General features: G+C 41.5%; 1 protein-coding gene across 9 annotated transcripts; it reads left to right on the top strand.

Moving 5' to 3' along the window:
• The first annotated feature begins 232 nt into the window (after window positions 1–232).
• Window positions 233–18,941, top strand: ZKSCAN5 (zinc finger with KRAB and SCAN domains 5). 9 transcript variants are annotated; one of them, XM_037814816.1, is made up of 7 exons: window positions 233–272; window positions 1,476–1,995; window positions 6,938–7,076; window positions 9,672–9,763; window positions 10,062–10,197; window positions 14,485–15,081; window positions 17,253–18,941. In XM_037814816.1, exons 2-7 carry the CDS (start codon window positions 1,582–1,584, stop codon window positions 18,374–18,376), a joined length of 2,502 nt encoding a protein of 833 aa, XP_037670744.1. In that variant the 5' UTR covers window positions 233–272; window positions 1,476–1,581; the 3' UTR covers window positions 18,377–18,941. The 9 variants fall into 9 exon arrangements, with proteins under 9 accessions (XP_037670744.1, XP_037670745.1, XP_037670741.1 ...); XM_037814817.1 differs by having other exon boundaries at window positions 257–272; window positions 1,473–1,995; XM_037814813.1 differs by lacking the exon at window positions 233–272 and adding an exon at window positions 689–840 and having other exon boundaries at window positions 1,473–1,995.
• Window positions 18,942–27,666: the final 8,725 nt, after the last annotated feature.

Genomic DNA, 27,666 nt, shown 5'->3' with positions numbered 1-27,666 from the left:
CAGGGGCAACCTGGAGGGACAACCCGCACCACCACGCGAACCTTTCTTCCCTAGGTGCGCGAGGTGGCCGACGGCACGCCTCCCTGCCCTCCCGCATTCTGATACGCCAGCGGAAGCGAGGCTGCAAAGAGATCCGCGGTACTATTGGCTGGCAGGCTCGGCCCACGCGGGGCTTTCTGGGAGATGTAGGCCTTAGGGGCTGCCGGTTCCTGCGACTCGCTGCTCTGACGTTGGAGATTTCGGCCGTGCAAACTGACTGCGGGAGTAAAGAGGTGAGCGTGCTTGGAGAGAGGGGGCGGGGATTGGTGAGGGTTGGGGTCAAAAACAGACGGGTCCAAAACTAAAGGTAGGTGGAGGTTTCGTCTTCGAAACGCGTCTTCCTAAATTGCGGCGCAGAGGAGGAGTAAGTCCTGGGACCAATCAGACGCGAATATCCGTTGCCTTAGCAACCACTCCGACCCGGGAGGCCCCTCACGCCCTGCTCCCGTTCCCAGGAGAGGGGCGGAGCTCGGGCTGTTTAAAGGGCATTGCTGAGGAGGCTGGCTCAGTTCTTCACACTCCAGTGACGCTGCATCTGCGGCTTCGGTGGACCGGGGCAAGGCACCATTAGGGCCGGTAAACTTTGGCATCCCGGGCCACGCCCCCCTCCTCGCCGATTGGTCCGCGCCCCCTTCCGGGGCGGGGCTGTGGCCTTGGCCTGCTGCGAGGTAGAGACCTCCGGGATTCCTAGAGAGGACTCGGACGTGGGAATTATGGCTCAACCCAGTTGGACAGGCTTGGACTTGCTTACTTCCGGCGAGGAAGTGTTGGGGAGTGTCGGCTTCGCTTTTCTCTCCGTTTGTAAGAAGAGATCCATCTTCCCAGCCTCGGCTATGAGGCACATGACCTTCCAGGGGAGCTACCCCGGACTGGGGCCTTGATGGGAGGGGGCGGGGCATTGTGTCCGGACGGGGGGAGGGGGGGGATCCTGTCCCTAACCTTGACCTGGCGGGTCTCGGGGTCAGAGGCGATTCCAAGGGGTCCAGGTCCAAATCTGTACCTATTATCCTGCTCCTCATTGGGACCAGTGAAGTATCCCGTTGGTCTGTCAGGCCCTTGTGGCGTGAAGGACACGACTGATTTTGACCATTGCAGGGTTCTGATCCCTGTTCTGACTTAAGTTTGCTTTGTAGAGAGAAGGAACAGCTGCGTCTGGACTAGTTAGTAAGTCTTGCCCCATTTATTTGTATGAAAGCTAAACGTTCTTCACCTCTAAAATTGTGTTTTGTGTTGGGTCCGATGTCAGATTTTTATGGCTCTCCTTTACATTTTGTAGATGTCGGCAGTATCCTCTATTAGTAATTATTTTGTGGGTGAAGTGATGGCTGCCTTGTAGCCCATAGTTTTAGGTAAACCACCCTATTGAGTGGTCATCGATAGTATACATGACCCTTGTCATCTCGCTTTGCTAAAAATGCTTTCCATTATGTCAGTAGGTTGCTCGTTATTGAAAGTGTCTGGAAGATCTTGAATAGCTGAAAAGAAATTTGTGATCAGTGTTAACACAGCGCTACCCTGGAGAGAATTCCCTCGTGAGTTGGAATGATAATGACAGAATCCCAGGAAGTTATAGACCTAGACCCTCCAGCTCAGGTGTCACAGGAGCAGGAAGACCTCCTGATAGTGAAAGTGGAAGAAGAAGACTGCACCTGGATGCAGGAGTACAATCCGCCAACATTTGAGACGTTCTACCAGCGCTTCAAGCATTTCCAGTACCATGAGGCGTCGGGACCCCGGGAGGCTCTCAGCCAACTCCGCGTGCTCTGCTGCGAGTGGCTGAGACCCGAGCTGCACACCAAGGAGCAGATCCTGGAGCTGCTGGTGCTGGAGCAGTTCCTGACCATCCTGCCCGAAGAGTTCCAGAGCTGGGTGAGAGAACATCACCCAGAAAGCGGGGAAGAGGCTGTGGCTGTGGTAGAAAATATCCAGAGAGAGCTTGAGGAACGCAGACAGCAGGTGAGTGGAAGACATACGAGCAGTGAGGAAAAAGAAAGGAGAGTGAAACAGCTGATGGGATGAGCTGATGGGATCCTTAGTCTTCTGGGTGCTTCATTCTTATTCCTTTGTTCTCCTGGTGCACTGTGGAGATTTCCTGCCTCTCCAGCAAAGGCAGTGTGTTACCTTGGAGAAGACAGTCTGCAATTTTACTTACTTTTAAATTTACTCTATTTTTTGGATAACCTGTTACAGAATTCAAAAAGTACATAAGGGTGTAATGACAAGTAAGTTTCCCTCCCACCTTTTAATCCGCTCGCTCCCTAGTTCTCCTCACCACTGTTACATTGGTACTTGTGTGTCATTATAAAGATATATTATAGTCAGTAAATATAAGTATATATGTCTATGACATGCTTAAAAGCACACACAGATGTTCTTATGCCACTATATGCTTTTTTCTTTTACTATATCTTGATTTGTTCCACATCAATGCAAATGGAACTGCCTCACTCTTTGAAACTGTTATATCATTGACTGCATGTACCATAATTTCTTTGACTTCTATGGGAGGACATTTAGGTTGTTCTTTTAGATTGTTTCTAAGTCTTTAACCATAACAAACTTGGCTGCCACGAATATCCTTTGCATACATCATTAATTGTGGCATGAAATCGTAGAAGTCAAGTTGTTGGCTCAGAACCACATGCATTTATAATTTTGATAGCTATTGAAGTTTGCCTCCATAGAGGTTATACCTATTTATATTCCCACTAGTATGAGAGGGTTTTTTTGTTTTGCTCTCAGCCTGATAACACAAAATAGTATCAAAGTTTTTGATTGTTGCTATTCTGAAAGATGAAATATTCCATTTCTGTCCCAATTTTAACTTGCATTTTTCTTATTATGTGTAAGTTTGACCACAGTACATATTTTTAAGACTAATTGTATATCCTTTTTTTGTGAATTATCTGTTTATATTCTTCACCTATTAGGAAAAAATAAGCCCTATGTCTCTCATATGAGTTGCAAATGTTACTTTTCCTGTGTGTTGTTTGTCTTTGTTTATGGAGGTTATTGTTTTGCAGGGATTTTTTTTTATTTTTATGCACTCAGTTTAAATCTTTTATCTTAGGACTTCTGGGTTTTATTTTATGCCATACTTAGAAAGGACTTCTCTACGACAGTATTATGGAAGTTATTCTCATAGTTTCTTCTCCACTGTTTTTTATACTTTTAAGTGATTGGTCCTTCTGGAATTTATTTTGGTGTTAAATGTTTGGTATGGTTACTACTTTTTTTTTCTAAATATCTACCCAGTTGCCCCAGATGCTTTTATGGTATATATTTGGGTCTATTTCTGGACTTTCTATTCTATTTTATTGATCTTATTATCTGTTCATGTATCAGTGTATTAATTATTTGAGCTTTTTCAAATGTTTTGGTATCTGGTAGGGCTACCCCCTCCCCCTTCAATTTTTTTTTCCAGCATTTTCTCTTTTTCTTATGAACATTAGAATTACTTGTTTAGTTTCCCCCACACCAAAAATTCTGTTGGTATTTTTGTTGACATTACATTAAGTCATATATTAATTTAAGGAGGATTGAAATCTTAATGTTGTTGCATCTTCTTATTCATTATTATGGTATGCCTTTCCATTTAAGTCTTTTTTTGTGTGTCCCTCTGAAGCATTTTGATGTTTTATTCATATAGATCTTGCATATGTACTTTTTATTCCTAAGCATTTTAACTTTTCCTTTAGTTATTGTTGCTGTTGTAAGTGAGGTCTTTCCTTCTTTTATACCCTTTTCTATTTTACTATTTGAAGGCTCTTTTCTGAATATTAAATTTTTACTCAGCCCCATTAGTGAGTTATCTTATGGTTTGGAATATTCTTTCAGTTGATTTTCCTGGGCATTTGAGGTTTTTAACATATAGCTTTTTCCGCTCTTGGGAAAAGACCCTGAGTTTTTTCAACTTTCTAGGGCACTTTCCGCGCTGTAGTTTAGGGTGGCAGCAGCGTACCCACTAACCCACTATGTGACCACAGGCAAGTTAGTTTTTTTCTCCAACCTCAGTTCCCTCACTTATAAAACAGAAGGTCTGCTTACTTCATAGGATTGATAGAACATGCTGAATGAGATAACATTGTCCAAATAGGAATGCTTTCAGAGGGAAGTAACAGAAAGTCCTACCCCCCACTCACCCCCCACCCCCCAAGCAGAGTCTGAGGTCGGCGGGCCACAGCTGGCGCAGCTTTTCAGAAGTCACGAGGGAACCAGGTTCCTTCTGGGACCTGCTTCACCCTCCTTAGCTTTGGTTTTGGTCTTCAAACTCAAAAGATGGCTGGTAGCCCTCCAGGCATTGAGCTTCTGCTCCAGGCATCTGGTTCGTGGGTACTGAGTAAGTTGACCCAAGTGTTCATCACATACGTGCACAGTGGCTGTTGCACCAGAACCAGGGGGAGGGAACTGAGGACACTTTGAGCCTGTGACCAGTGGAAAGATCTCTATAGGATTCTCTCAACTTCCTTTTCTTCCTTTTTCATCTACTTCCTACAGGTTTATACCAAATCCCATGCCAGGACTTTTTGAGGCCTTAAATTAAGGTTCCCAATAACATCCTTTTGCAACCTTCAAAATTCAAAATGGCTTAATCCAAGCAGTTTACGTTAGGCCCAGTGAATGGTTTGGGGAGCCCTGAGTTTTCTTCTACACTCTATCTTTCCTTCCTTCTGACTGTTTCTGATTAGCTGTTTTACTAGTTTACTCATCAAAAATTCTATCAAAACCTTAATAAGATTTTGAATTTTATTACAAGTGGTATTTACCACTCAAATGTTTGTGTATTGAGAGATTTGATGGTATCTTTTATGTTGTCCCACTTTTCAGCCCATCTCCAGCTTTATACTAAATGTGGCTTCCCGTTGACAGCTACAAACACCTTCTTAATTAGATTCCACCTGTAAGCATAATCGACTCCATGGTTTTAGAGATGCACATAAAAGTGGATTATCAGAGGGACTAAAGCTAATTGAATTACTCTGCAGAGGTCTCATGTTTACATGCACATATTTTAATATTTTTTTAATAAAATGGATTCTGAAGCTTAAAATATTAAAAGAAGAAGAACTTCTGAAAGTTTTTTTCAAAGCCTTTCTTATACTCATCAGTAGCTAGACCTTCCACCTCTCTTGCTGCTAGGCTCACACTCTCCTAAACTTTAATTTTTTAAAGCAAAGAAACAAAAATCATGCGATTATAGGACTATAAGAGATTGAAGCTGGGTAGGGAATTTCCCTCATTCTTTAGAACTGCATTGCTTTGCAATGTAAGATACTAGTCTCATTGTCCCTCCTCTCTGAGCAAGGGATGCTCCAGTATTCTGGAACAACCTCAAGTTCTTAAACTGATCTTGCTCACTCTCTGATGCACGTAGACAACAGAGGAGGGTGCTTCTGACCCTGCAGCTGTGCTGAAAGTTGCCCTGAAGATGGGAATGTTTGGACCTTGGTATCACTTCCATCAGGGAAGGAATTAAAGGTTTGTAATAATACCCAGTTATTATTATTTTTTGACCTAATTTGGGACACTAACGGGGAAACTATTTTACAGAAATAAATATTCAAAAGCATAATTTAAAACAAGAGGGATTTTTTTCCACTGAGGATTTCTAGCACTTATTACTTGTTTACTTCTCTCATTGCAGAATACAGCCCATCTTTTCAAAGGGCCCCGGGAAAGATCATTTCCTGGTGGGAGTCAGGGACTTCAAGCCCATCTAGAGGATATTCCCAAGGGCCTGCCACAGATCACTTTGCTCGCCTTTCTCTCAGTCTACCTTCTGGTGTCCCCTACGTTTTTCCTTAACTTTATCTCTGAGCAGTTCTTGTCTCTTCCATATCTTTTTTACCCCTCCTTGGTTTCTTGTCCTGGTCTCAGTGGACTTTAAAGGCTGTTTTGCTGCTTTGGTGCCCAGGTGCCCTTTGACATACTTGGAATCATCTTAACTCTTTTTCTAAGTGCGTCTACAAGCACTCAAGGACACACAAACGTCCAAACAGAGTGATATGTGCCACAACTGTTTTGCAGCTGTCTCTTAATGTAACTTCTGTGTGAGATTTTACCGGTACTAGGAGGGTTAAAATTTAAACATAAGAAGAGTGGGGTGGGTGGGTCTGGCAGCTCTGTCTCAACGTAGGATCTCATTACCTGCCAGTGTGCCACTGGCCCAGGACTGCCCAAAATACGCAGGCTGTAAAGAGTGGCTGTGGTGGAGGAATTGTGTGTACTCAGGGTTGAGCAAGAGCTAAGAACAGGAAGATGGGGAGCAGTGGTCCTCAGGGTGTGGGGTAACTTTGCTCGTGCTGTTGGTATGCCCTACCTGAACCTGGTCCACTAGGGAACCACGTGTGACTTCTTCAGCCCTGTAACTTCCTTTCCAACCTTATTTCTCACCTCTCTCTTCCTCTTCATTAAATGTTACCCACACTGGCCTTCTTACAATCCCTTGATCATGCCAAACTTTCCCTGCCTGAGGGTCTTGGCTTCTGTCGTTCTCTCTGCCCAGGACTCTGCTCCCAACTTGTCTCCTGGCTGGTTTCCTCTCGTTGTTCGGTGCTTGCTTAAGTGACACTTCCATAGAAAAGCTTTTCCTGACCACCCAGTCTAAAGTCGGTTTCATGCACTGTTCAGTCTTGTGGCCCCACCTTCTTCTCCTTTCTAACGTATAACACAGTTTGTAATTATGTATTTATTTGTGCATTGATGTGTTTAATGAAAGTCTTCATAAACTAGACATAAACCGTGTTTATTAAACCACTGCAGAATCAGCATCTGGCTCATTGTCAACGCACATGAAATATTTGGCAAAGGAATGATTGAAAGAATGTCAGGTCTACCAGACGCTTTCACTGCTTCCTCTGTGTAACCTGTGGTGGTTTGTTGTGGTTGTGGTTGTTAGATTGTTGTGTGTCCTGAAGTGCTTCCTCAGAAGATGGTGCCACCTGGAGCCGTGCAGGAGCCCCTCGGTCACCAGCTCCTGCCCACGGACACACAGCCTGACCGAGAGCCAAGGAAGCCTCGTCTCCTGGAGGAGCAAGGTGAGCATCAGGGATCCTGTGAAACAGTATGGCTGGGGAACTGGAGCCACGGCCACGTGGGATGGGGTGCCTGTCAGAGAGCCTTTAGGCTGGGGCAGCATCTCTGTAACCAGCGGGGCTGCAGCTGGGAAGGGCTGGGGACCTGGAGTGAGGCCGTGGTGTTAAAAGAGAAGTCAGCTTGTAGGGTGGCTTGGAACTGTGCCACAGCTTTTCTTCAGAAGCAGTAATGCAGATGATGGCAGATCTGCCTACAGGTGCTGTTTAAAGATCTACAAAATATCATGCTTGTTTTGCAACATTCTTTCTACTCTACCTCATAGATTTTCTTGTCTTGATGCTTATGTGAAAAAAGCTGTCCAGTCCCCAACTGCATTCGTTCCTAGCTGGTCAGCCATTCCCCATGAAACCTTAATCGAAGCAGTGCTTCCCAGCGACTTTGAGAGCATTTATTCTCTCTCTTCTTGTGTTTTTAAAATTTTATGAACCAGTATTAGGTACATCAAGGAAGAAAACAGTTGATTATCATATTTATTATGATATATGGCCACAGGTCCACAGTCACTAATCAGAAACCCTTGGTGTCAGATATATTTTAAAATACAGAATTTTTCAGACTTTGTAAAGTAATATGATTGAGGTAGCACCCTCTAATCAACCCCTAAATATTTCTGCTCTGAAACTGTATGCATATTTACAGTAGTGGGTTAAATAAAGGCTTTAAATGACTTCATCAGGTTAGGTCAGGTTTTTCTGTCAAATTAATTCAGTGCCAAATTTAATGGAAAGGAAAAAAAAAAACAAAAAACTTTTGGTGTTTAGAGCTTTTGGGTTTCGGGAGTATGGACTTGTGTTGTCTTTCTTTTGCCCCAAGCTTTCTTCTACATTCCCTTTAGTACAGTCAGGCCTTTCCTTTGATATGCCCCATTGCCCTAACCTTGTTCAATTTTCCTTTCATTATAGTAGTAATAATAATGGCGGCGGCAGCAGCAGCAACTGTTACTGATTCAGCCCTTACTGTGTATCAGGAGCTCTTTGTGTTTTACCTGTATAAGCTCATTTAACCCTCAGTGTATCAGGAAAAATAGTCCTGAGCATTCACCATCTAGGTCTAATGCATCCTTTTTATTTCTTGTATTTTTGTCATTTTATGAATAATTTACAGAAGTAAAAATCAAAAGATAGTTAAAAAAACAGCTTTTTTAGACAGTGTAATAAGAATTAAACCTCTTTGTGTCAAGTACATTTTGGTGCACAAACACCTTAAAGATGAAAGAATACTGACTGTCACACGACCAGGATTTTGTCACAAAATATTACATGATGAAGTCCTTCCTAGTGAGTGACTCACTGGATGAGAGAATGCCGTATTTCCATTTTGAAATAAAAAATACCTTATTCATTATCAGTTCTTAGGTTTGAGGAAATCCATCGAGGGTATTATTATTTGAAGATTCTTACGCTAAGATTTCACTTACACTCTCAGTTTTGTCATCATCCCTAGAGAAGATGCTGCTATCTTTCTCTCTGCATTCATCTTCTGATTTGTCTAATAATAATGAGACGTCTTCCTCTGCAAATTTTCTTCCCTTTGCCCATATGGGCAGGAAACGAAGAATTCTGCATTTTCATCCATGTTTAATGGAAGCTAAAAGCAGATGTCAGCGGTCTTCCTTTATAATTCCTTGGAGCTTAATACAATTCTTGGGGCGATGTGATAATCGTGAAGAAGGATGATGATTTCATTATTGCATAATCAGAGGGTGAGATGGTCATCAGCATCCAGAAATCAGAACCTCCAGGCATTGAGCTCGCTGGTCACTCTGCCTGGAAAATGTCCTCACCCCCCACCCCCATGTGCCCCTCACCCTCTCTACTCTGTAGGGGTTCCTTCCTCTGTGTTCCTGTTGGGACGTGGGTGAACTTCAATTGTAGTGCTCATTACACTGCCCTCTTTACATTTCTGCCCTCCCATGAGACAGTAAGGTTTTTAAAGGCAGAAATTGTTTTATCTGCTTCTTCCTGTAAGGCGCTGAGCAGACTTAATACACACTTCTTGACTGAATGTAAAACCACCCATTGTAATTCCTTGAAGGGAATGTGGGTTAAGATTGTGCTAATCAGAGTGTGGTCCTGAGGGCACACTGGTGATGCATCAGCATCACCTGGGAGCTTGTCGGAAATGCCGAGTATCAGGCTCCACCCCAGACCTACTGAATCAGAGTCTGCCCTGTAACAAGATCTGCAGGTATATGTTTGCAGATTAAAACTTGAGAAGCACTGGCTGTGGGGAATGCTTCTGCTACAGGGAAGAGGCGGCACTTCTGTTGCTCTTTGAGAAGATGAGAATTTATTTTGGCAAAGCAAAGTGTATTGTATTTGGGGATAGAACACAGTCTAAAGCGCAGCTGCAGAAATGATTCTGACCAAAGCAGGAAATATTTTTTTTGGGGGGTGGGGGTGGAATATTAGAGTAGAATGTAGAGGGCCTTTATGCAGCCAGGAGCCATTGTAGATTATTGAGCAAAAGAGGAACATGATGACAATAAGCACGGGGCAAAGGTACTCACACTTTAACCTCTTTTTCTCCTCCTTCAGCCCTTCCTGTTCTCCAAGTTCCTTCCCTCCCCCTGACAGACAGCCTTAGAGACCAGGAGCTGACAGCATCACTTCTCTCAGCCGGGTCCCAGGTGAGCTGGCATCCCTTTGCCCTCAGCGAGGACCCATGTCTGTCCTCTGACAATTGCCTGCCTCAGTTCCGGATCTTTATTAGGAGTTCTCCGTTTCTTTAACTGGAGACCAGACCTATCTTGGGTTGGTACTTAATTCCCTTTTGGTCTTTTTCCTTTCTATCCAATATTCAATCTTCCCTATCCTCTTTGAGGCGTGAGCCCTCTCCCTGTTTCCCTCCTTAATCTTCCGAGTTCCTCCCCTCACTCCATATTTGGACAGAAGGAATGGGAACTTAGTGGAGCTCTCATGTTTCAGAAGTTGGTGAAAATTGAAGATGTGGCTGATGTGGCTGTATCCTTCATCCTGGGGGAATGGGGACATTTGGACCAGTCCCAGAAGAACCTTTATAGGGATGACAGGAAGGAGAATTATGGGAGTATTACTTCCATGGGTAAGAATTATTTGTCTGCATGGATTAGGACATCTTAACTGTTATCCTATAAAGACTATTCCTAGCACATCTTATAAAGGCATGAATGTTTTAACTGCTACGACTTTTTTTTCTGTGAAAAAATGAATCAAGCTTTTTTTTTTCCTTATTCAGCTTATTTTTATTATTTCCATCATAATAAGGGTATGGTTGAAGACTGATAGTATCTTGGGCATAATTATTTGCAATCCAGAAAATAACATCTTTTTATTGTTTTAAAATAAAAGAGAGCACTTAAAAACAGGTTTTGGGTTTTTTGTTTGTTTTTTAACAAATTTTAGTGGTCACTGTATTCTACTCTGATACTTCTTACTGTTATGAAAACATCCCAGACTTGGCTAAGTAACTGTTTATTATTGAAGTTATTCTTGTATCTCAATAGCATTAATTCTAATTTTCCTTCATTCCAAAGCATGGATGGCTGTTTGTCACTGTCCTTTATTGTTTTCATATCACCAGAATTTAAATTACAATGTTCACCTTGACATCCCTTCCTGTGTCATATCATTTCTTGAATTTTGTGCCTCAGATGAGGTTTGGAACCTCTTATTCTGATTAAGTTATTATCCTGGAAGCAAATCTTTGATTGTGCTGTCTGAAACAATTATCAAAATCTCAGTGCTATAGCAACCCTTTTTGAGCTTATGACTTTTAGCTTCTTTTGAACTAATTCTTTTATGTATGTATTCTTTTATGTATGCCCTACGCAAAGCGTAACAGCAGAGCACAGATGAAACGTAACATAATGCCAAATTTCTTTTGAAAAGCGTTACACCAGCTAACATTGTCTGAGTGTAGTTACTCAAAGGCTTCTATTTAAAGGTGCAAAACTGGCTGCTGCCCTTTTTTTTTTTTTTCTCATATATTTTTTATTGTAGAATATAACATATATACATAGAAGTGATAACTTTCCAAGTGCAATTTAAGAAGTAGACAGCAAATTTCAAAGAGTATTATAAGTTACAATTCCATAGTTTCAGTTATTTCCTTATTATGAAATATAACATATATACAAAAAGGTACTATCTTTTAAGGTATGATTTAACTAGTAGATGTACAGGAAATTTCCAAAGTTATTATGAGTTATAGTACATAGTTTCAGTTATTTCCTTATTGTGAAATATAACCTGTATACAAAAAAGGTATGACTTTCAAGTTACAATTTAACAAGTAGCTATAGAACAAATTCAAAGGATATTATGGGCTACAGTTTCACCATTTCAGTTCTTTCCTTTTATCTATTCTAATAACCTAGCAACTAAGAAAAAGCAAATTATATAAAGATTCAGTATTCATAATCCTTTGTTAAATTCCATCTTGTCTGTTCCTACCCCTTCCCCTAGTTTAATCACTTTCCCAATCTTCAGGGATGTTTAGGCAGTGAGCACCCTAACCTGTTCATGTTGAAAAGGGGTGTCCACCTTATGCTGCTGCCCTTTATAATCTTCCATTTCTTTTATTACTATTGATATTTATTTTTATTTCCTTTTCTTTGATTTGTTTGTACATGCCCTTTGCTCATTCAGCTATTGGAACCTTAGTGGTGATTGTTTGTATAGTACAAATATTATCATATATAATACAAATATTCTTTTCTTTCTCTTCTTTTAAAACTAATTTCAGGTAGCTCACTTGGCTAATTTCAGTCTGTTAGTATTGTTTTCTCTTTTCAATCATTTTAAAGACATTTAATGGACTTCAGAGTTGGAGATTCTTGGCACAGTTCTTTTCTATACTGTTCTCCAAGCAGTTTAAAAATTCTTGCTTTCTGATTTTTTTTCCTCATTATCCATTGCCTCATTACAACATCTTTACCACTTCCGTTTACTCTTCTACATTTAGAACATGGTCGTAGCTGCCGCCTCCTTAATTCTCTGGGAATGCCACGTTGCATTATTTTCATGCCTGTGGATTCCTACCAGCATCATAGAGGGTCAGGATTAAAAAATATCCGTCAGATTTAGAAACAGAATTTTTTAAAAAAATGAATGGATCTTGGAGACAGTGTTCCCCATGGAGTGGTTAGGGTACTGGGGAAGAAGAGAAGGTTTCTTTGAAGGATTGTTTAGGAGAGGAATTTGAGAAAGCTATTGTAGACAAACTTTCAGGAACTCTGTGAAGGGAAAGAGAGAGAGGGCTGATCACTGCGTGGGTACATGGGTTAGATGGATGGATTGATTTTCTATTTTTTTTTTTTTTTTTTTTTTTTAATGTGAGAGGCTTAAGCAGGTTTGCTAATGGAAAAGAATGAGAAGAGAGTGAGTTTGGAATATTGGGCAGGGAAGAGTGGATAAATTATGTAGGGAGCCCTGATGGGACAGGTACAGGAGGAAAGAAGGATGGATCTTGGGTAGGAAGAAACATATCTTCCATTGTGAGAGAGGGGAGGATGAAAGAATAAGGCTGCTAGTGAAGTATTAGGTATGTTTGTAGGACATGCAAGAAGTTCTTGGCTGGATAGCTTGACTTTCCCTGAAATAGAGTCAGTCGCCTATGGAGAGCAATTAGGTGGCAGAGTAGAGTAGAGGAGAATTGAGTGCAGTGGAGAACTTTGATTATATATGCACTTGGTAAAAACTATCCCAAAAGTACAAAAGAGTATAAAATACAAAGTCAGTCACCTGCCCCTGATCCTCAGGCCCCTTGTCTCCCTCACAGAGACTATCAGCAGTTCCATGATGACATTTCTAGACAGAGCCTGTGTATATACAAGTTCATGTGATGGCAAACCATCCACTTTCTTCTATGATGGAGACGTTTTATATAACTGCCAAAAAAATGAGTGGGGAAAGAACCAACCTTGGAAACAGAATTACCAGACGGACACCAGTGAAGTTGAAGATCATGAATTTGTAATGCTCCAAATCTGCCTGATGGGGGGTTTTGTACCCCTTGTTACATTGCTCTGAGGCCCAGGCATAGCCACCTATGAGCCAGTGGTATAAACTGGATAATTACCTTCTCTAGAAAAGGACAATTGTTAATAGCCCTGAAGAGGTGCATTGGATTAATCTGATTTTTTTTTCCAAAGTCACCCTTAGAAAAAGAAAGCCATGTGCTTGTTTGATTCATTGAATGGGAGAGAATTCTAATAAGAATAAAACATGTGAGCATAAGTAGGTGTGAATAAAAGAGGAAAAGAAATAAATTGTGTTGACTGGAAGTCCCTGCCTAGTTAGATGGGAGAGGAAAAAATGTAAAAAGTCTGGTTTTGTGATTGGGTTTTTTTTTGTTTTGTTTATACGTCTGTTTAGAATTTTAGAATTTTAACAATTCTTTGTAGGAAGAGGAGAATTCAGTAAAAATAGTTATAAGGTAAAATACAATTAAAGTTGTCTTCACGCTATAAGAATTATAATGTCTGGCTATGTCGAAAAGGATAGTAGCTGTGCCTACTTCAAAGGGTCATTGTAAGGATTAAATGCCGTAAAGTTGTAAAGCACTTGGCATGGTGCAGGGCACATAATAAGCCCTCAGCAAATGTTAGCTCTTATTTCCATTATCATTTGAGAATTATTTTCCTTTTAACAGAATAAATCTTATGAGACTCTCTCTAGCATTTAAAAAAATAGTATTCCCTATTTTTTGTTACCTCCTGAAAATTTGTCTCTATGAACTATGTAGTGCTTCAGTGCTATGGGTGAAGTGTATGTTGTTAATAGAGTTACATGAGGGAACTGATTGCAGTCACTTGAATGTCTGTTTTCATCAATGACTAGCTCTTGACAGCAGTTGGTTCTTTTCTGGGTATGGAAAGAATGTTTTTTTTTTTTCTCTTTAGACTAATTTATACCAAATTGAGATCCTTTGGGAATTGAAAAGGCTGGAAAGACCTTCTTTCTTCTCCAGGCTAAGAATAAACGGGAAGAGGAAGGTGCAGACTGGGTTAGCTGCATAACCCAATATCAAGTTTTATTAAGAATCGTTAATACCGCACAGGTGTTCACAACAAGTCCTATATGTAAGAACCATACCAAGAGGATGGCATCTTCAGGAAGTAGGAAGACTGGTCCCCCAGTCTCATCCCTTTGAACCATTCTTGCCAGCTTTTCCTTAAGACCTGTCCCAGTTTTCTGCTTGAATATTCTTTATCCCATCCCTGCATTGTAGTCATTTTGTAGATGACTTTGCAAAGTCATGCATTCCTAGCACATGTTGGTTTCATTTAATTATCCTATATTCCTCATTCAATTTCTTTCATCTAATGCTGGGAAGAGCTGACTTTTCATTTTTCTTCTGCTGTTTCAGATTATGGACCCAGAAATGATAATATGGAACTCATAGTAAAGCAGATTTCTGATGCAGGCGAATCACACTGGATGACATCAGGAAGCAAAGAAAGGAGCAAAGAGTTTGCAGATGTTAATGACCTTGGGGGCATGGCAGAAAGGTGGCAGGTCAACCCCACTATGAACAAATCAAGGCAGAACCCATCTCAGAAAAAAGATCTTGGTGATATCACAGACAGTAACCGCAGGCAAAACACAGGTGGTGAGAGGGGTCACAAATGTAATGATTGTGGTAAAATTTTCCTTCAAGCCTCCAACTTTATTCAACATCGGCGAATCCACACTGGAGAAAAGCCATTTAAATGTGGTGAATGTGGGAAAAGCTATAACCAGCGTGTGCACCTCACTCAACATCAGAGAGTCCACACTGGTGAGAAACCGTATAAGTGTCAGGTGTGTGGAAAAGCTTTCCGGGTGAGCTCACATCTTGTTCAGCATCACAGCGTGCACAGCGGAGAGAGGCCCTACGGATGTCATGAATGTGGGAAAAACTTCGGTCGGCATTCTCATCTGATTGAACATCTGAAACGCCACGTCAGAGAGAAATCCCAAAGATGTATGCACGAGGCGTTCGTATTTGGGGATAAATGGAGGCAAAAAAAAAAAATTGTTTTATTACAAAACAACAGATGGGTTTTGAGACCAAGGAGCTGTAGAAAGGGGCAAAGATAACAGCTTATTTTGTTCTTGTTTATACTTTTAATTAATTGTCAAATTAATAAACAAAACCCTGTGTCCATTACCCCTACCCCACCCCCACAACTTCTCTTTCCCTAGAGGTACCTCTTTCAGCTCTTTTGTTTCTGTTTCTTCTGGTAATTCCACAGTTTTAAAAAATACTGCATTTTCTTGGCCGATCCATTGTAGACATTACCTGTTGACTTTCTATTATAGTAAATGAGGATTTGGGCTCCCTTACATGCTTTTTTCCCTCTTCCCCCTTTTCCCAATTTAGTTACTTCACTTATTTTAAAATAATAAAATAACAATAGTACAGGGGAAAAGGGAGAAAAAATTACCCATAATCCCACCATCCTATCTAATATAACTATTATTATTTAGTATATTTCCTTCTATCTTTTTTCATAGCCAATCTTTATATAGTTGTACCCCTAGGGCATGATGAAATATTAGACGTACACAGTTGCCAGTGTTCCCCAGCCTTTCTCTATTGTTTTTTACTATATCGCCTGCCATGGTGTGGAGGCATCATAGTTTACTCAATTTTTGCTCTTCTGTCTAATTTTTGCTCTTTTGTCCTGATAATTGTGCCTATGCCTATGACTTTTTCTATATTTAGGGATTGCTTTCTTGTAATCAATTCCAAGAAGTGGAATTAGTGGATGAAAGGATACAAATATTTTCATGACTTGGATACAAATGATCAAATTGTAGCATATATGAGAGTATTGGTTTTACTAACTTTTTGCCAGGTTTAAAAAGAAAATTCTTAACAAATTAACTCAGCAAAAGATGATTCTTCGTTGTATCCATTTTTATTAATTTGGTTTTGAATAAGGTCATTTCTTATTTGTTTCTGATTTTTTCTTACCTATTCAAGTAACATGAAACCCTATGGTGACTGTGCTATGAACTTAAGGGCTCTTGTAAAAATTCTTTGGACAGCTCTGGCCAGAGAATTTTTTTTAATTGTGCTTTTGAAGTCCCCAAACACAGCTACTCGTTGCTTAGATTAGTAACACCGCCACCTCTCCCGCCGTGGACTAGGAGCTTCTGAAGTTCTGGGTTGAGTGGAGCTAGCTCCTCGGCCAGTTCTGGTCCCTTCTACTTGGTGATTGCCGCATTGGGGAAAACCCTCTGGTGGCACTCTGGACTTGGAAAGCAGTTACTTTAACATAGTATCATTTCTATAATATACTCCCCCCAATTGTTCTTATGACTGGTTTCTCAGTTAATACTCACCTCCCTGCCCCCATTTTTTGAGGGACATCAAAGGAGGGACACTCAATTTGCTCATCTAGCCATTTTTATTGAGAGCCTCTAGTGCTGGGTGCTCGGAATATGGCAATGAACCCGAGGGAGATAGTTCATTCCCTCATGAAGCTGATGGGTGGGGTGTGGGGCTCAGAAATTAAAAGTGATGGGCTTTCCTAAAGGAGAAGTATGGGATGTTGTAGAAGGGAACCTGAAACTACAGTTGGCTAAGGCTGAAGAAGAGGACAGAGATTGACGTATCACCTATCCATTTGACAGTATTTTCTTTGCTGGTTCATTTCTCTCTTCCTTCCTCCTAATCTGGTGTTCTCCTAACTCCATATCCCCTTCATAATCCCTTGCTTCTCATTCTTCCAGTTTTGTAAATTCTCATCATCCAAATGTTTATTCTTGTTCTACCTCATTCTGTCTGCCTAAATCATGTTGGGGTAGTGACCCCCTCCACATTTTCTGTCTCCCTTCCCATTTCAGAATCCCTTTAGCTCATTCCCATATAATATGAGTTTTTACTTATCCCTATTATTGCCTAACCCAATCACTTTCTGCCCTTAATACTCTTCTTTGTCTTGTTTTTTTTCACTAGTTAAATACCAGAAGTTTTATATTTATTTATTTTTTGTTCTTTGCATTTCCATTGGTATCAAATAAATATATGGGTCCACTCTTGAGATTCCTATTACATAATACTTTCATCTATTTATCCTTTTTTTTCCCCCTTTTTTTTGCTGAAAAAGAAAAGATGACATTTGCATTTCCTCTTTATTCTTTCAGGCAGTGACAAAAGAAGTAGGAATACAAAATTGAATGTTAAGAAGAAAATTTCAGAATTTTCAAAAGCAGACATTGAACTGTCAGGAAAAATCCAAAGAAATATTTCTCAAGTTCAAGATTTCGGAGAAGGCTGTGAACACCAAGGCAAGTTGGACAGAAAACAGGGAATTCCCATAAAAGAGATACTAGGACAGTCCCCTTCAAAGAGGATAAATTTCAATGAAGTCACATATGTCCACAAAAAACCCTCCCTGGGAGAGAGACCACATAAATGTAATGAATGTGGAAAAAGCTTTACTCAGAATGCACATCTTATTCAGCATCAGCGAATACACACTGGGGAGAAGCCATTTCAGTGTGATGAATGTGGGAAAAGCTACAATCAACGTGTGCACCTCACTCAGCATCAGCGAGTACACACTGGTGAGAAGCCCTACACCTGCCATCTATGTGGGAAAGCTTTTCGAGTGAGGTCCCACCTTGTTCAGCACCAGAGTGTCCATAGTGGGGAGAGACCCTTTAAGTGTAACGAATGTGGGAAAGGCTTTGGGAGGCGTTCACACCTTGCCGGCCATCTGAGACTCCACTCAAGAGAGAAATCCCATCAGTGTCATGAATGCGGAGAAATCTTTTTTCAGTATGTTAGTTTAATTGAGCATCAAGTGCTCCACATGGGCCAGAAAAATGACAAAAATGGCATTTGTGAGGAAGCATACAGTTGGAACTTAACAGTGATTGAAGATAAGAAGATTGAGTTACAAGAGCAGCCTTATAAGTGTGATATATGCGGAAAAGCCTTTGGTTATGGTTCAGACCTTATTCAGCATTACAGAACTCACAATGCAGAGAAAGCCTATGAATGTGATCTATGCAGAGGAAACGGCCACTGTTCTCATCTAAGACAACATCAAAAAATCTGTTCCAGCACGAAATCCCATCACTGTAATGAATGTGGAAGAGGCTTCACTCTGAAGTCACATCTTAATCAACATCAGAGAATCCACACTGGTGAGAAACCCTTTCAATGTAAAGAATGTGGAATGAGTTTCAGTTGGAGTTGTAGCCTCTTTAAACATCTGAGAAGCCATGAGAGGACAGATCCAATAAATACCTTAAGTGTATGAATGTTTCTGTTAGGGGATAGCTCTTATTAGTTCTAGAGAAGCCTTCCTGAAGGAGAACCCTTACTTCTATAATGAATGTAAAAACAACTTCAAGCATTTTCTCCAACTTAACCATCAAACCTACAGATGTGTCGAAATCCTTCCATTAGAGCTCAGCCTTTTAGGAACATTAGAGAATTCACAATGAATAGTTACCTGTTTGCTTTCAACATTGAGGAATGCTTTGGTTGGCACCTTCATGCTTGAGAATCTAGAGGAAAGAGAACCTTTGAATATGGTAGATGAAGGAAAACCTTTAGATGGCACTCATTTGTCTTTGAAACTCAGAAAATTGACACTGGGAAGAACTTCATGAATGCTGTAGAAATGGGCTTCACCTGTAGTTTCTACCTTGCTTGACAGCTTATCTATTCAGGGAGGAGCACCATGAAAGTGTGTGGACTCTTCAGCATATCCGATTTGGTACCTCAGCAATGAACCTTTTCTAGAAATGATTATTCCAGCCACTAGAATGTTCTAGTCATTGTTCCCAACTTGAGTATTAAACCCTTTGAAAAGAAATTGACAAGGTATTTATATTTTGGCAACATTGGAGTGAGGGGCCAGATGGTATACTGCCTCATTCAGTCTATAACTTCTCCTTGAAACACACTCCGCCTTGTTTTTGTTTTGGTTCTACTAGCATCAAGGTTAGCTGGTAGAAGAGTTAAATTTGTAAATTCAGGAGAAACTGTGCTAGTCAGTCAGATCTTAAGAAGAAGGGAGAGGGCTTTAGGAGAAAAGAGAAGACAGGCAAAACTGTGGGTTGGATTATATTAAATTACCCACAAGAGTGAGGGTAGTTAAGTGCATAGAAGGAATTGGACCAAGTTGAATTAAGGCCCTTGGCCCAAGCAGTGTGTACATGATTCCCAACTGCCCTGGTAATAGACTTCACCATAGGGCAATGTCACGTACAATGAGTTTCATTCAGTTCGAGTTGCAGCTGGAATCTAAAGTAAATGGTAATTAGGAGTAGACAGATATAGCCTACTTTCTACCTTATAAAAAAGTCTGGTTAGGAGTTTGAAGGGGAAGAATGACATGTCTAAGAGAGTTGACTTCAGCCTGTTTGTTAGAAGGCCAAAGTGCTTCTGAGCCCTGCTGAAGACATGCTTCTGCTAACTGCCTGGCTTACCATAAATGCCCAATAAATATTTGTCGAATGCATGTATTGTACACTGTGGGGTCCTGTCCGGATTCCCTTTACCCAGTTGGCACAGCCATCTCTTAGTTCTCTGAGTTTGGGCTGCAAAATGCCCACAGTTTTCCCTGTTCTCCAGAGACTTTAGAGAATTGCCCTCAAATGATGGAAACTGCCTCTCCCAAAAGTTAGGCAACTCCCCACTACCCTATCCCCACCCTCACAGCCAATGATCTATTGATATAGGGTACAAAAGGCAGATTCATTTGAGTCGAGGTGGGGAACTGTGGGATAATTTATGCTCCAGAAGCTTCTCCTTGTGGATCGGGCCAAGGCTATACTACTTCAGTCTACATCCATGCTCAGCTCTTTTCTTTCTCCTGGTTAATTCCCTACCTTAAAGGCTTTTCCTGAAGAGCACTCCCTCAATGTATCACATGGTCATGAATCTCTGTCTCAGGCTCTACTTCTAGGGAATCTGATTGAAGACTTTGGGCACCATGAGTGGTGCTAGAAAGCAGACTGTAAGGATAGGATTGTGGACTTGGAAACTCACTGTGAGGCAGGGAAGAGGCCATCACTGATGGTAGATGGAATAGCATTAGGAACGTTCACCTCCTTGCCCCAAAGCTATGTTAACTCTTCTCTGTGTCATAATATAGTCCAAAAGGATCTGGCCTGTCTGAGCATTCTGCAGAACATCAAATTGGTCATTACAATGATGCCACTCTGTTCACTGAACTTGATGAGTAAGGAGTGGCAAGTTCTCTGGGAGCTTTGGTAAAATAAGTGCACTCCAGGAGGTGGGAGATACATCCTCAAAGATTCAGGGACCTGCTACATTGGTGAAACTTTTAGGGGTCCAGTGGTCTGCAGCATCCCCTCCAAAGTAAAAGACATTACTGCACCCCCCAACTTTTATTACTGAGAAAGAAGCACAACACTTGGGAAGCTGCAGAGGGGGTCCCCCAATAAGCCTCTCCCTGGGGAAGAGGGCTCTGCAAAAAGTTCAGGGACTAAATGGGGATGGATAAATGGGGTGTTAATAAAATGTCTCTTATAATTTAGTTTGATTCCACTGCCTTGAACTGTCTTCACACAGGTTTCCATAACATGTAATAACATTAGTATTTATTTTATTTATATTGTCTTTTGTAAATCTCTTTTTTCCTGTGAGCCTGTGTATGCTGTCTTCACCCTTAGGTGGAGTGCTCACCAATGGTGTCTTCTTCCTTTCTCCCTCCTCAGAGTCTAAAACATGTCTTTGTCACAGGAGATGCCCAGTGCCTGACAGTGAGATGGCGTGTTCCAGCCGCCTCCTTTCCCAATATTGCTTTTCATGTCCCCCTCTTTATCCTCTTCTTCTCCCAGAAGTATACTGTGTGGAACTTTTCTCTCAGTGTCTGATCCCAAGTGTTTATTCCAGTGTGTAGAGATGTTGCAGAAAAGGTCAGTTTATGGGGTTGGCATTAAAAGTAAAAAGGTAGGCAGAAGAGTGTACTTTGGCAGCCAAAAGGAGTAAAACAAAAAAGAGTAGGAAATTAGAATTTATCTTTTTTTTTTTTTTTGCTTTGATGGTATATATTCTATACCTAATAATATTTCAACAGTATTACACAAAGCATTTTTATTTCATAAAAACCTGAGACTAGTTGTTAACCTTGGTAATATTTCCCAAATAAAGCCAAAGAGGGGTGGATGAAAGTGAGGGAAAATTCAAGAGATCATCCTAAAATCAGAGGTTATGGATGAGATAACCCTATTATAAATTTTAAGGGTTGTGTTCTTGCCCTGAACTCAATATCCTTGACCCTTCCTTGGTGTTTTTTCCATTGACTGAAATGTAAATATAGGAAATTGAAAGTGAGAAGACCGAATTAATCCTGGGGTAAAGGAAAACCTCAGAGAGCTTTGCTCCTGTGGTATTTTATTCATGAGACAAGTCACATATGGGGGTAGTGGATTCTCTCCTTTGCAAGGTATAGTTGCTGATGACCCAGGAAATTTAATCTAGAACTTCTCCCTGGTCAAACCATTTCTGAGCTTGTGGGTATCTTCTGTCTTAAAAGATGAGTGTTGCCACCAAAGATTTCACATGCATGACACTGGTTAAGTTTCTCTTGCAGGGGGCTTCTATAATGTAATAATAACTTTCACACATTGAGGATTTGTAGAGCTCCTCTCCTGTGCACCACAAAGGCCACACTGAAGCTGAAAACTTCCTCACACCCACTGCACTGTGAAGGTCTCTCCCCATTTGGATTCTCTGGTGCATGGTGAGGCTTGAGCTTGACCTGAAGCTTTTCCCACACTTATCATGGAACAGTTTCTCTGCAGGGATAGTGAGTAGTGATGAGGGCTGAGATCCACTTGAAGCTTTTCCCACTCCATTTTTTGGTTTTGTTTCATTGAGGATTCACCAATGCACCGGCCAAATGGCACATCCAAATAATCGGGAGTAATACTGCTCTTCTCTGGTGTGCATGATGAGGCTCGAGCTAGAGCTAAAGCTTTCCCTGCAGTAGCCCCACATTTGGAGCTTCTCCTGGGTGTGCACCCCAGCTCTGCTCTGAAACATTCCTTACACTAGTAGGGCTTGCCTCCACATGGGTCTTCTGAGACTGCCCTCCACTCAATGCTTTCTCTGGTCCCCCTCCCCTGTGTGGTGTATGGCAATAGCAAGATCAGTACTTTCATCTGAACCTTTTTCTGGGGTCATTTTCCCAGGCATCTTTGTGAGTGTCTCCATATTGCTTTACTCACTGACACTTCCTTTCCTGGCCTTACCCACCATCATGGGTATGGCCAGCCTACTGTTGTGTTTCTCCTAATAATGTCTGTCAGTTTTACTTTTTCCACCATTTCCTACTTTGAAGCCTTTTCATTCTTTTTCCTCATTTTAGAATCTGAAGGAAAAAGAGTGAAAGTGTTAATCTTGAAATAGGACTTGGAACTGGTGAAAAGGAAAATTGGAACAATTTGATTAGATTAAGTTAAAGTACAATTCCTCTAAATAAGGGAATTGACAGAGCTCAAAGGCAAGGGTAGCAGATGGGAGACATGAGGGTGGGTGTCTGTCCAAACAAGCCCTGGGCAAGGTCTTTCCATAGGCCAAATTCGTATGAACTGGCTCTGGATGTTCATTTTACAGTCTGTTTTGTTTTCACTTCCTCTCTGAAGACTTTATTGACTGATTTCACTTCCCTCTGCTCCATCATCCCTCATTTAGTTGAAGTTACTCATTTGTAATCCTGTTTTCAAAATTTAATGATGTATAGTGCTTACTATATGTCAGGCATTCATCTAAGTGCATTGCATATATTAATTAATTAAATTCTTACAGTGCCCTTATCAGGTAGGTTTCAATATATATGTTTTATAGAGGAGAAAACTGAGGCCTAGAGAAGGTAAGTATGTGTGACAGAGCCGGGGTTCCATCCCAGAATGGGAGTCTCTGGTCTTCAAGCCACTTATTTGGGTGTGCTTGATCTCTCAGGCTTAGAAAGAAGGTTTTGAAAACCAATGATCATGCTCTGTGATTCCTGTGAGTTCTTCATAGAGCCCAAATATATATTCTCAGAAACCCTAGAGAAAGGGGTGTATTAAGTGCTTAAAATGAAGAGCGCAGTATCTTCCAAATTGGTTGAAGAATAGATGGTCTCTTGTTCTCTGAAAATGAAAACTCAGGCACCATGGAACAAAGCTGGTTCTGGCAACCCCAGACTGGGAGCCCAGCTTACTCTATTTTCTGAGGAGTGAGATGCCGAAGGGCCCTCTCTTTATTCTGTCAAGGAATCATGAAGTCCTACATCTCCTAAAAGATCTGGAACTGTGAACTGGCCACAGTGTCATTTGTTCTTCTATCAACCTGAAATCCCTAAAGTCTTCCTCACTTTTCTAAATGTTCTCCACCTTAAAGCTCCATATCTTCTCTTTTACTTTCCTACTTATTTTTATGCATGTCTCCTTATACCAATTTCTTTATATTTCTACCTAGTGCCCCTCCCTGCATGGGAAATGCTTGCATATCCTGCGCAGGGCTGTTAGACATGAAATATGTGACTGTGCTTATTTATCCAGAGATAATTTTTCCCTCATGCAGAAAAGAGTAGTTGGGGAAAAGACTGGGCTTATGAATAAGTGTACTTGTAGAGATCAGATCTTTGGTGATTTATTTTTATTTTAATGATAGAACTGAAAATAGTAATAAGCCCAATTGATTTTTCTCTTATACTAAGCAGTATTTTCTTCAACAGAACTGTGCTATTAACAAAAACCTGGAGAGGCGCCATGGTCTAAAAGATGGTTGCAATGTGATTTTACACATATCACTATGGATTCCCTGGTCATTTTTGTGCTGTGCTGTCCAGGTGCTTCATCACCATGCAGCATAGGCTTTTGTGTCAGATAGACCTCGATCTGAATCCTATCTCTGCCACTTAATAAATATGACAATAGACAAGTTACTTAGATTTCTGAGCCTTTTCCTCATCTGTAAAAATAGAAAAATGTCAGCTTCTTACAGTGTAACTGTGAGAACAAAAAATGAAAAATCTCTCTCTAGGGCTGGCAATGGAAGGTGCTCTATAAATGTAAGATTCCTTCCTTCCCTCCTGCTCTCCCATGGCTGTGCCCCTTCAGTTTTCTGAGTCTGTTCCCTTATGGAAACAGAAGTGCACCCATTGCTGCCTTGTTTCTGCCCTCATCTTCAGCTGATTAGGGAGTGGATCCCGACAATAGGGTGTCAGTAGTGAGACTGTTAGTCTGGGGGGAATCCCATATGTCCCAGGAGGAAATATGCTAGAGAAATGTCTTCTTGCGGATTCGTTCCTCAATCCATAATGGTGACTCAGCTTTCCCTCTTAGACCCAGAGGGTCAGGCTGAATCAGAAACCCTCAGGCCATGGTCTAGACAAGCCATAAACCTTAACCAAGTGAGAACATTTTTTTTCTTACTTTGCATGGTGACCCTGGTAATGTCTATATTATTCAGGGTTCTCTAGGGAAACAGAACCAACAAGAGATATCTGTAAATATGAGATTTTATTAAAGAGTCTCATGTAACTGTGGAGATGCAGCAGTCCAAATTCCATAGGGCAGGCAGCGAGCTGGCAACTCCGATGAAGGTCTTCAATGAACTCCCCAGGAGAGACTGACTGGCTAAAGACTAAGTGAAAGTTCTATCTTCTCCCTTAAAAGCCTTCAACTGAATGAATTAAATCCAACTGATTGTATACTCTCATTGCGGAAGACACTCCCCTAGTTGACCATAGATATAATTGCCACAGATGCAATCAACTGACTGATGATTTAATAAATCAGCCTTCTGGTTTATTAACCAGCCACAAAATGTCCTTGCAGTAACAGGCCAGTGCTTGCTTGACAAGACAACTGGGCACTGTCACCTGGCCAAGTTGAAACATGAACCTAACCAACACCAAGACCCTTATGAGGGAGAAAGCCAAAGTTCCTGCCTTGAAGACTAGAAAGACTGAAGACAAATTGCAATTTGTACACTGAATAACAATACCCTATTTTCCCAAAAGCAACAAGACAGCTGACAGGCATTGGGAGCCACTGTGATATAGGAAAGAAGATGTTGGATTATGGCCAGAGTTTATCACCCCTCTCCCCACATTGTTGTGATATTTTCCTAGCCTCTCTGTCACTCCCTTTTATTTCTCTTTGGATTTTAGCTCCTGGCTCACCATCACTCTCCTTAAAACTACTTCTGTCTTATTTTATGGTAATGTCACTGTTGTCATAAATTGTTCTTCTACACCGTGATCTTTCAGTTCTTTGGATCCTCTCCTCTAATGAGCTTGTCTTCCATCCTACTGCAGTCACACCCTCCCACAGCCACACTTCAGACTTTGTCATTACCTGAAACTCAATTTCATGCATCCCACTCTCTGACCACTACCTCCTACTTTTCCACCTTCCTTCTCTCGAGTACATCCTGACTTCAGCAACCTTTCCACATTGCCAGGATCTCCAATCCATTGATGCTGTCATGTTTTTGCTGTCCCTCAACCCTTACCCGGTGTAATGTCCACTTTCAATCATTATAATCACTCAGCTCCCAGTCCCCCTTTTGCTTGGTCATACACAAACACAATCACAATCATGATTAAATCCAACGTTTGCCTACTCTGTCCTTGCACTCCGGTCACTGAAAGTGACATCCCCTTGCTGTCTGGTCTCATTTAAAATTCATAACTATGAAACTCAAGTGGGATTCTGGGCACCTCCACTTCTGGAAAGATGGAGAACTTTTCCCTATTCCTCCCTCTAAGTACAGCTATAGAGCCTGGACATTACATATAATACAAAAATAAAAGAACTCTGAAAAGTAGACAGAAGAAAGCTAGACTGGCTATAGATCTTGGAGCCCAAGGAACAACATAGCAATGAGTGGCCTGGGTTTTCTTTTTGCTTTGTATATGCCATACTGAGTGCTGGAGAAGCTGGCAACTGGGAAATACCAATGCGTACAGACTTTAAAAAGCCACAGGAAAATCATGCAAAGAAGGAGTGACTTAGCAAAGTCAGAAAACTTATAGACAGTGACTGCTTTACTTTAGCTTAATACCACAAAAAAATCCAACAGCCCCATCCCCATCCCCATCAGCAAAGGCTGAGTGCAGAGCTGAGACTTCCACTGGTATCAGCAGATGAATTTCCACCCTCACTGGGCAGTAACAAGGCACCCCTTCCCTTCTCCATTGGGGCGATGTCACTGGATCCTAGCAGGAGTCAGGCCATACCTCCATGGTAACACTGGAGCCTAGTGGGGAGCTGGAACTCCCACTCCCACCCAGCAGTGATGAAGAGTCCCTCCCCAACCCCATTTCAGTGGTGGCCAAGTGGGAAACCTGGGCATGCATGTCAACCCATTGGTAACGAGGTAGAACCCCACCCCCTTTCCTGCCAGAGTGATGTCACAGGAGGCCTGCAAAACCAGGTGTAAAGAAGACCAAAGTCTCAACATAATGCCCAGAATGTCCAGGTTTCAAGGGAACACATACATCCTACCAAGAACCAGGAAAATTTCTGAGAAAAGACAATCAACAGATGTCAATGCCAAGATGACACAGATGTTCAAATTATCTGACAAGGATTTTGAAAGCAGCCATCATAAAAAAGCTTTAGTGAGCAATTACAAACACACTTGAAACAAATGAAAAAAAAAAAAAAAGAAAAGAAAAAGAAAGTCTCAAGAAAGAGAGAAAAAATATGACTAAGAACCAAATGGAAATTGTAGAATTCGGTCCCCTTTGGCTGACCCTGCAGCTTTGAACACAGCTTGCCTGTAGTGGGTTCCAGGAGTCCCAAATTGATGCCTGGACTATTTAGCACTTTGGAGGCTCTCTGCTCCTCACCAACTCTCCTGCCCACCTGCCCACCCACTCCTTGTTGAGGTTCAGAGGGCAAGAGCCAGACAGGGACATTGGGAATGACAATATTTGGGGAGGCAGGAGAGGCCAGTGGCCTCCTAGCCCGTAGAAGTTAGGCCATCTGTGATTGGTCCATGCTTGATTTACCAAAGGCTCTTCTCTCCACTCCTGGCCCTTTGTTAGGCAAAGGCCATGCCCTCCAAGAGCCATGCCTGGACATCCACCTTGGGAATAAAGCAGATTGTGCTGAGTTACAGCCGCAGCTGAGGAAAACTGATGGCACAATAATCCTAAAACAATGGCTATGCCAAAATCCGTTTCCAGCTACTTTTGGAATGTATTTTTAACCAGAGATTTTCCTTCTTGATTATATCGTATTTAGGTCAACTTTAAAATACTAGATTAATATAGAGGGAAGAACACCAGATGCATTCACAACTGAGGGTGCTAATGCTAGCTGGTGGGTCTTTTTCTCACCTACAAAATGAAGAAATTTAACAATTAAGATCACTTTTAAATGAAGTATCCTAATTCCCTGGGCCCACACCACCTGGAGCGGGGACAGTCATCTGAAGACCACACGGGGCTGGAAACCAGTCTCCTCTCTTGCAATCCCATGCCCCGCTGCTACACCCTCTTCACCACTATCTGAGAAACAATCGCCCAAGGATTAGAAAGGCTGTGCAGATGGCAGAACCCCAGGACGGAGT

The sequence above is a fragment of the Choloepus didactylus genome, chromosome 21 (assembly GCF_015220235.1).
Source record: "Choloepus didactylus isolate mChoDid1 chromosome 21, mChoDid1.pri, whole genome shotgun sequence".
NCBI lineage: Eukaryota > Metazoa > Chordata > Mammalia > Pilosa > Megalonychidae > Choloepus > Choloepus didactylus.
This window is presented reverse-complemented; position numbering and strand designations above follow the sequence as displayed.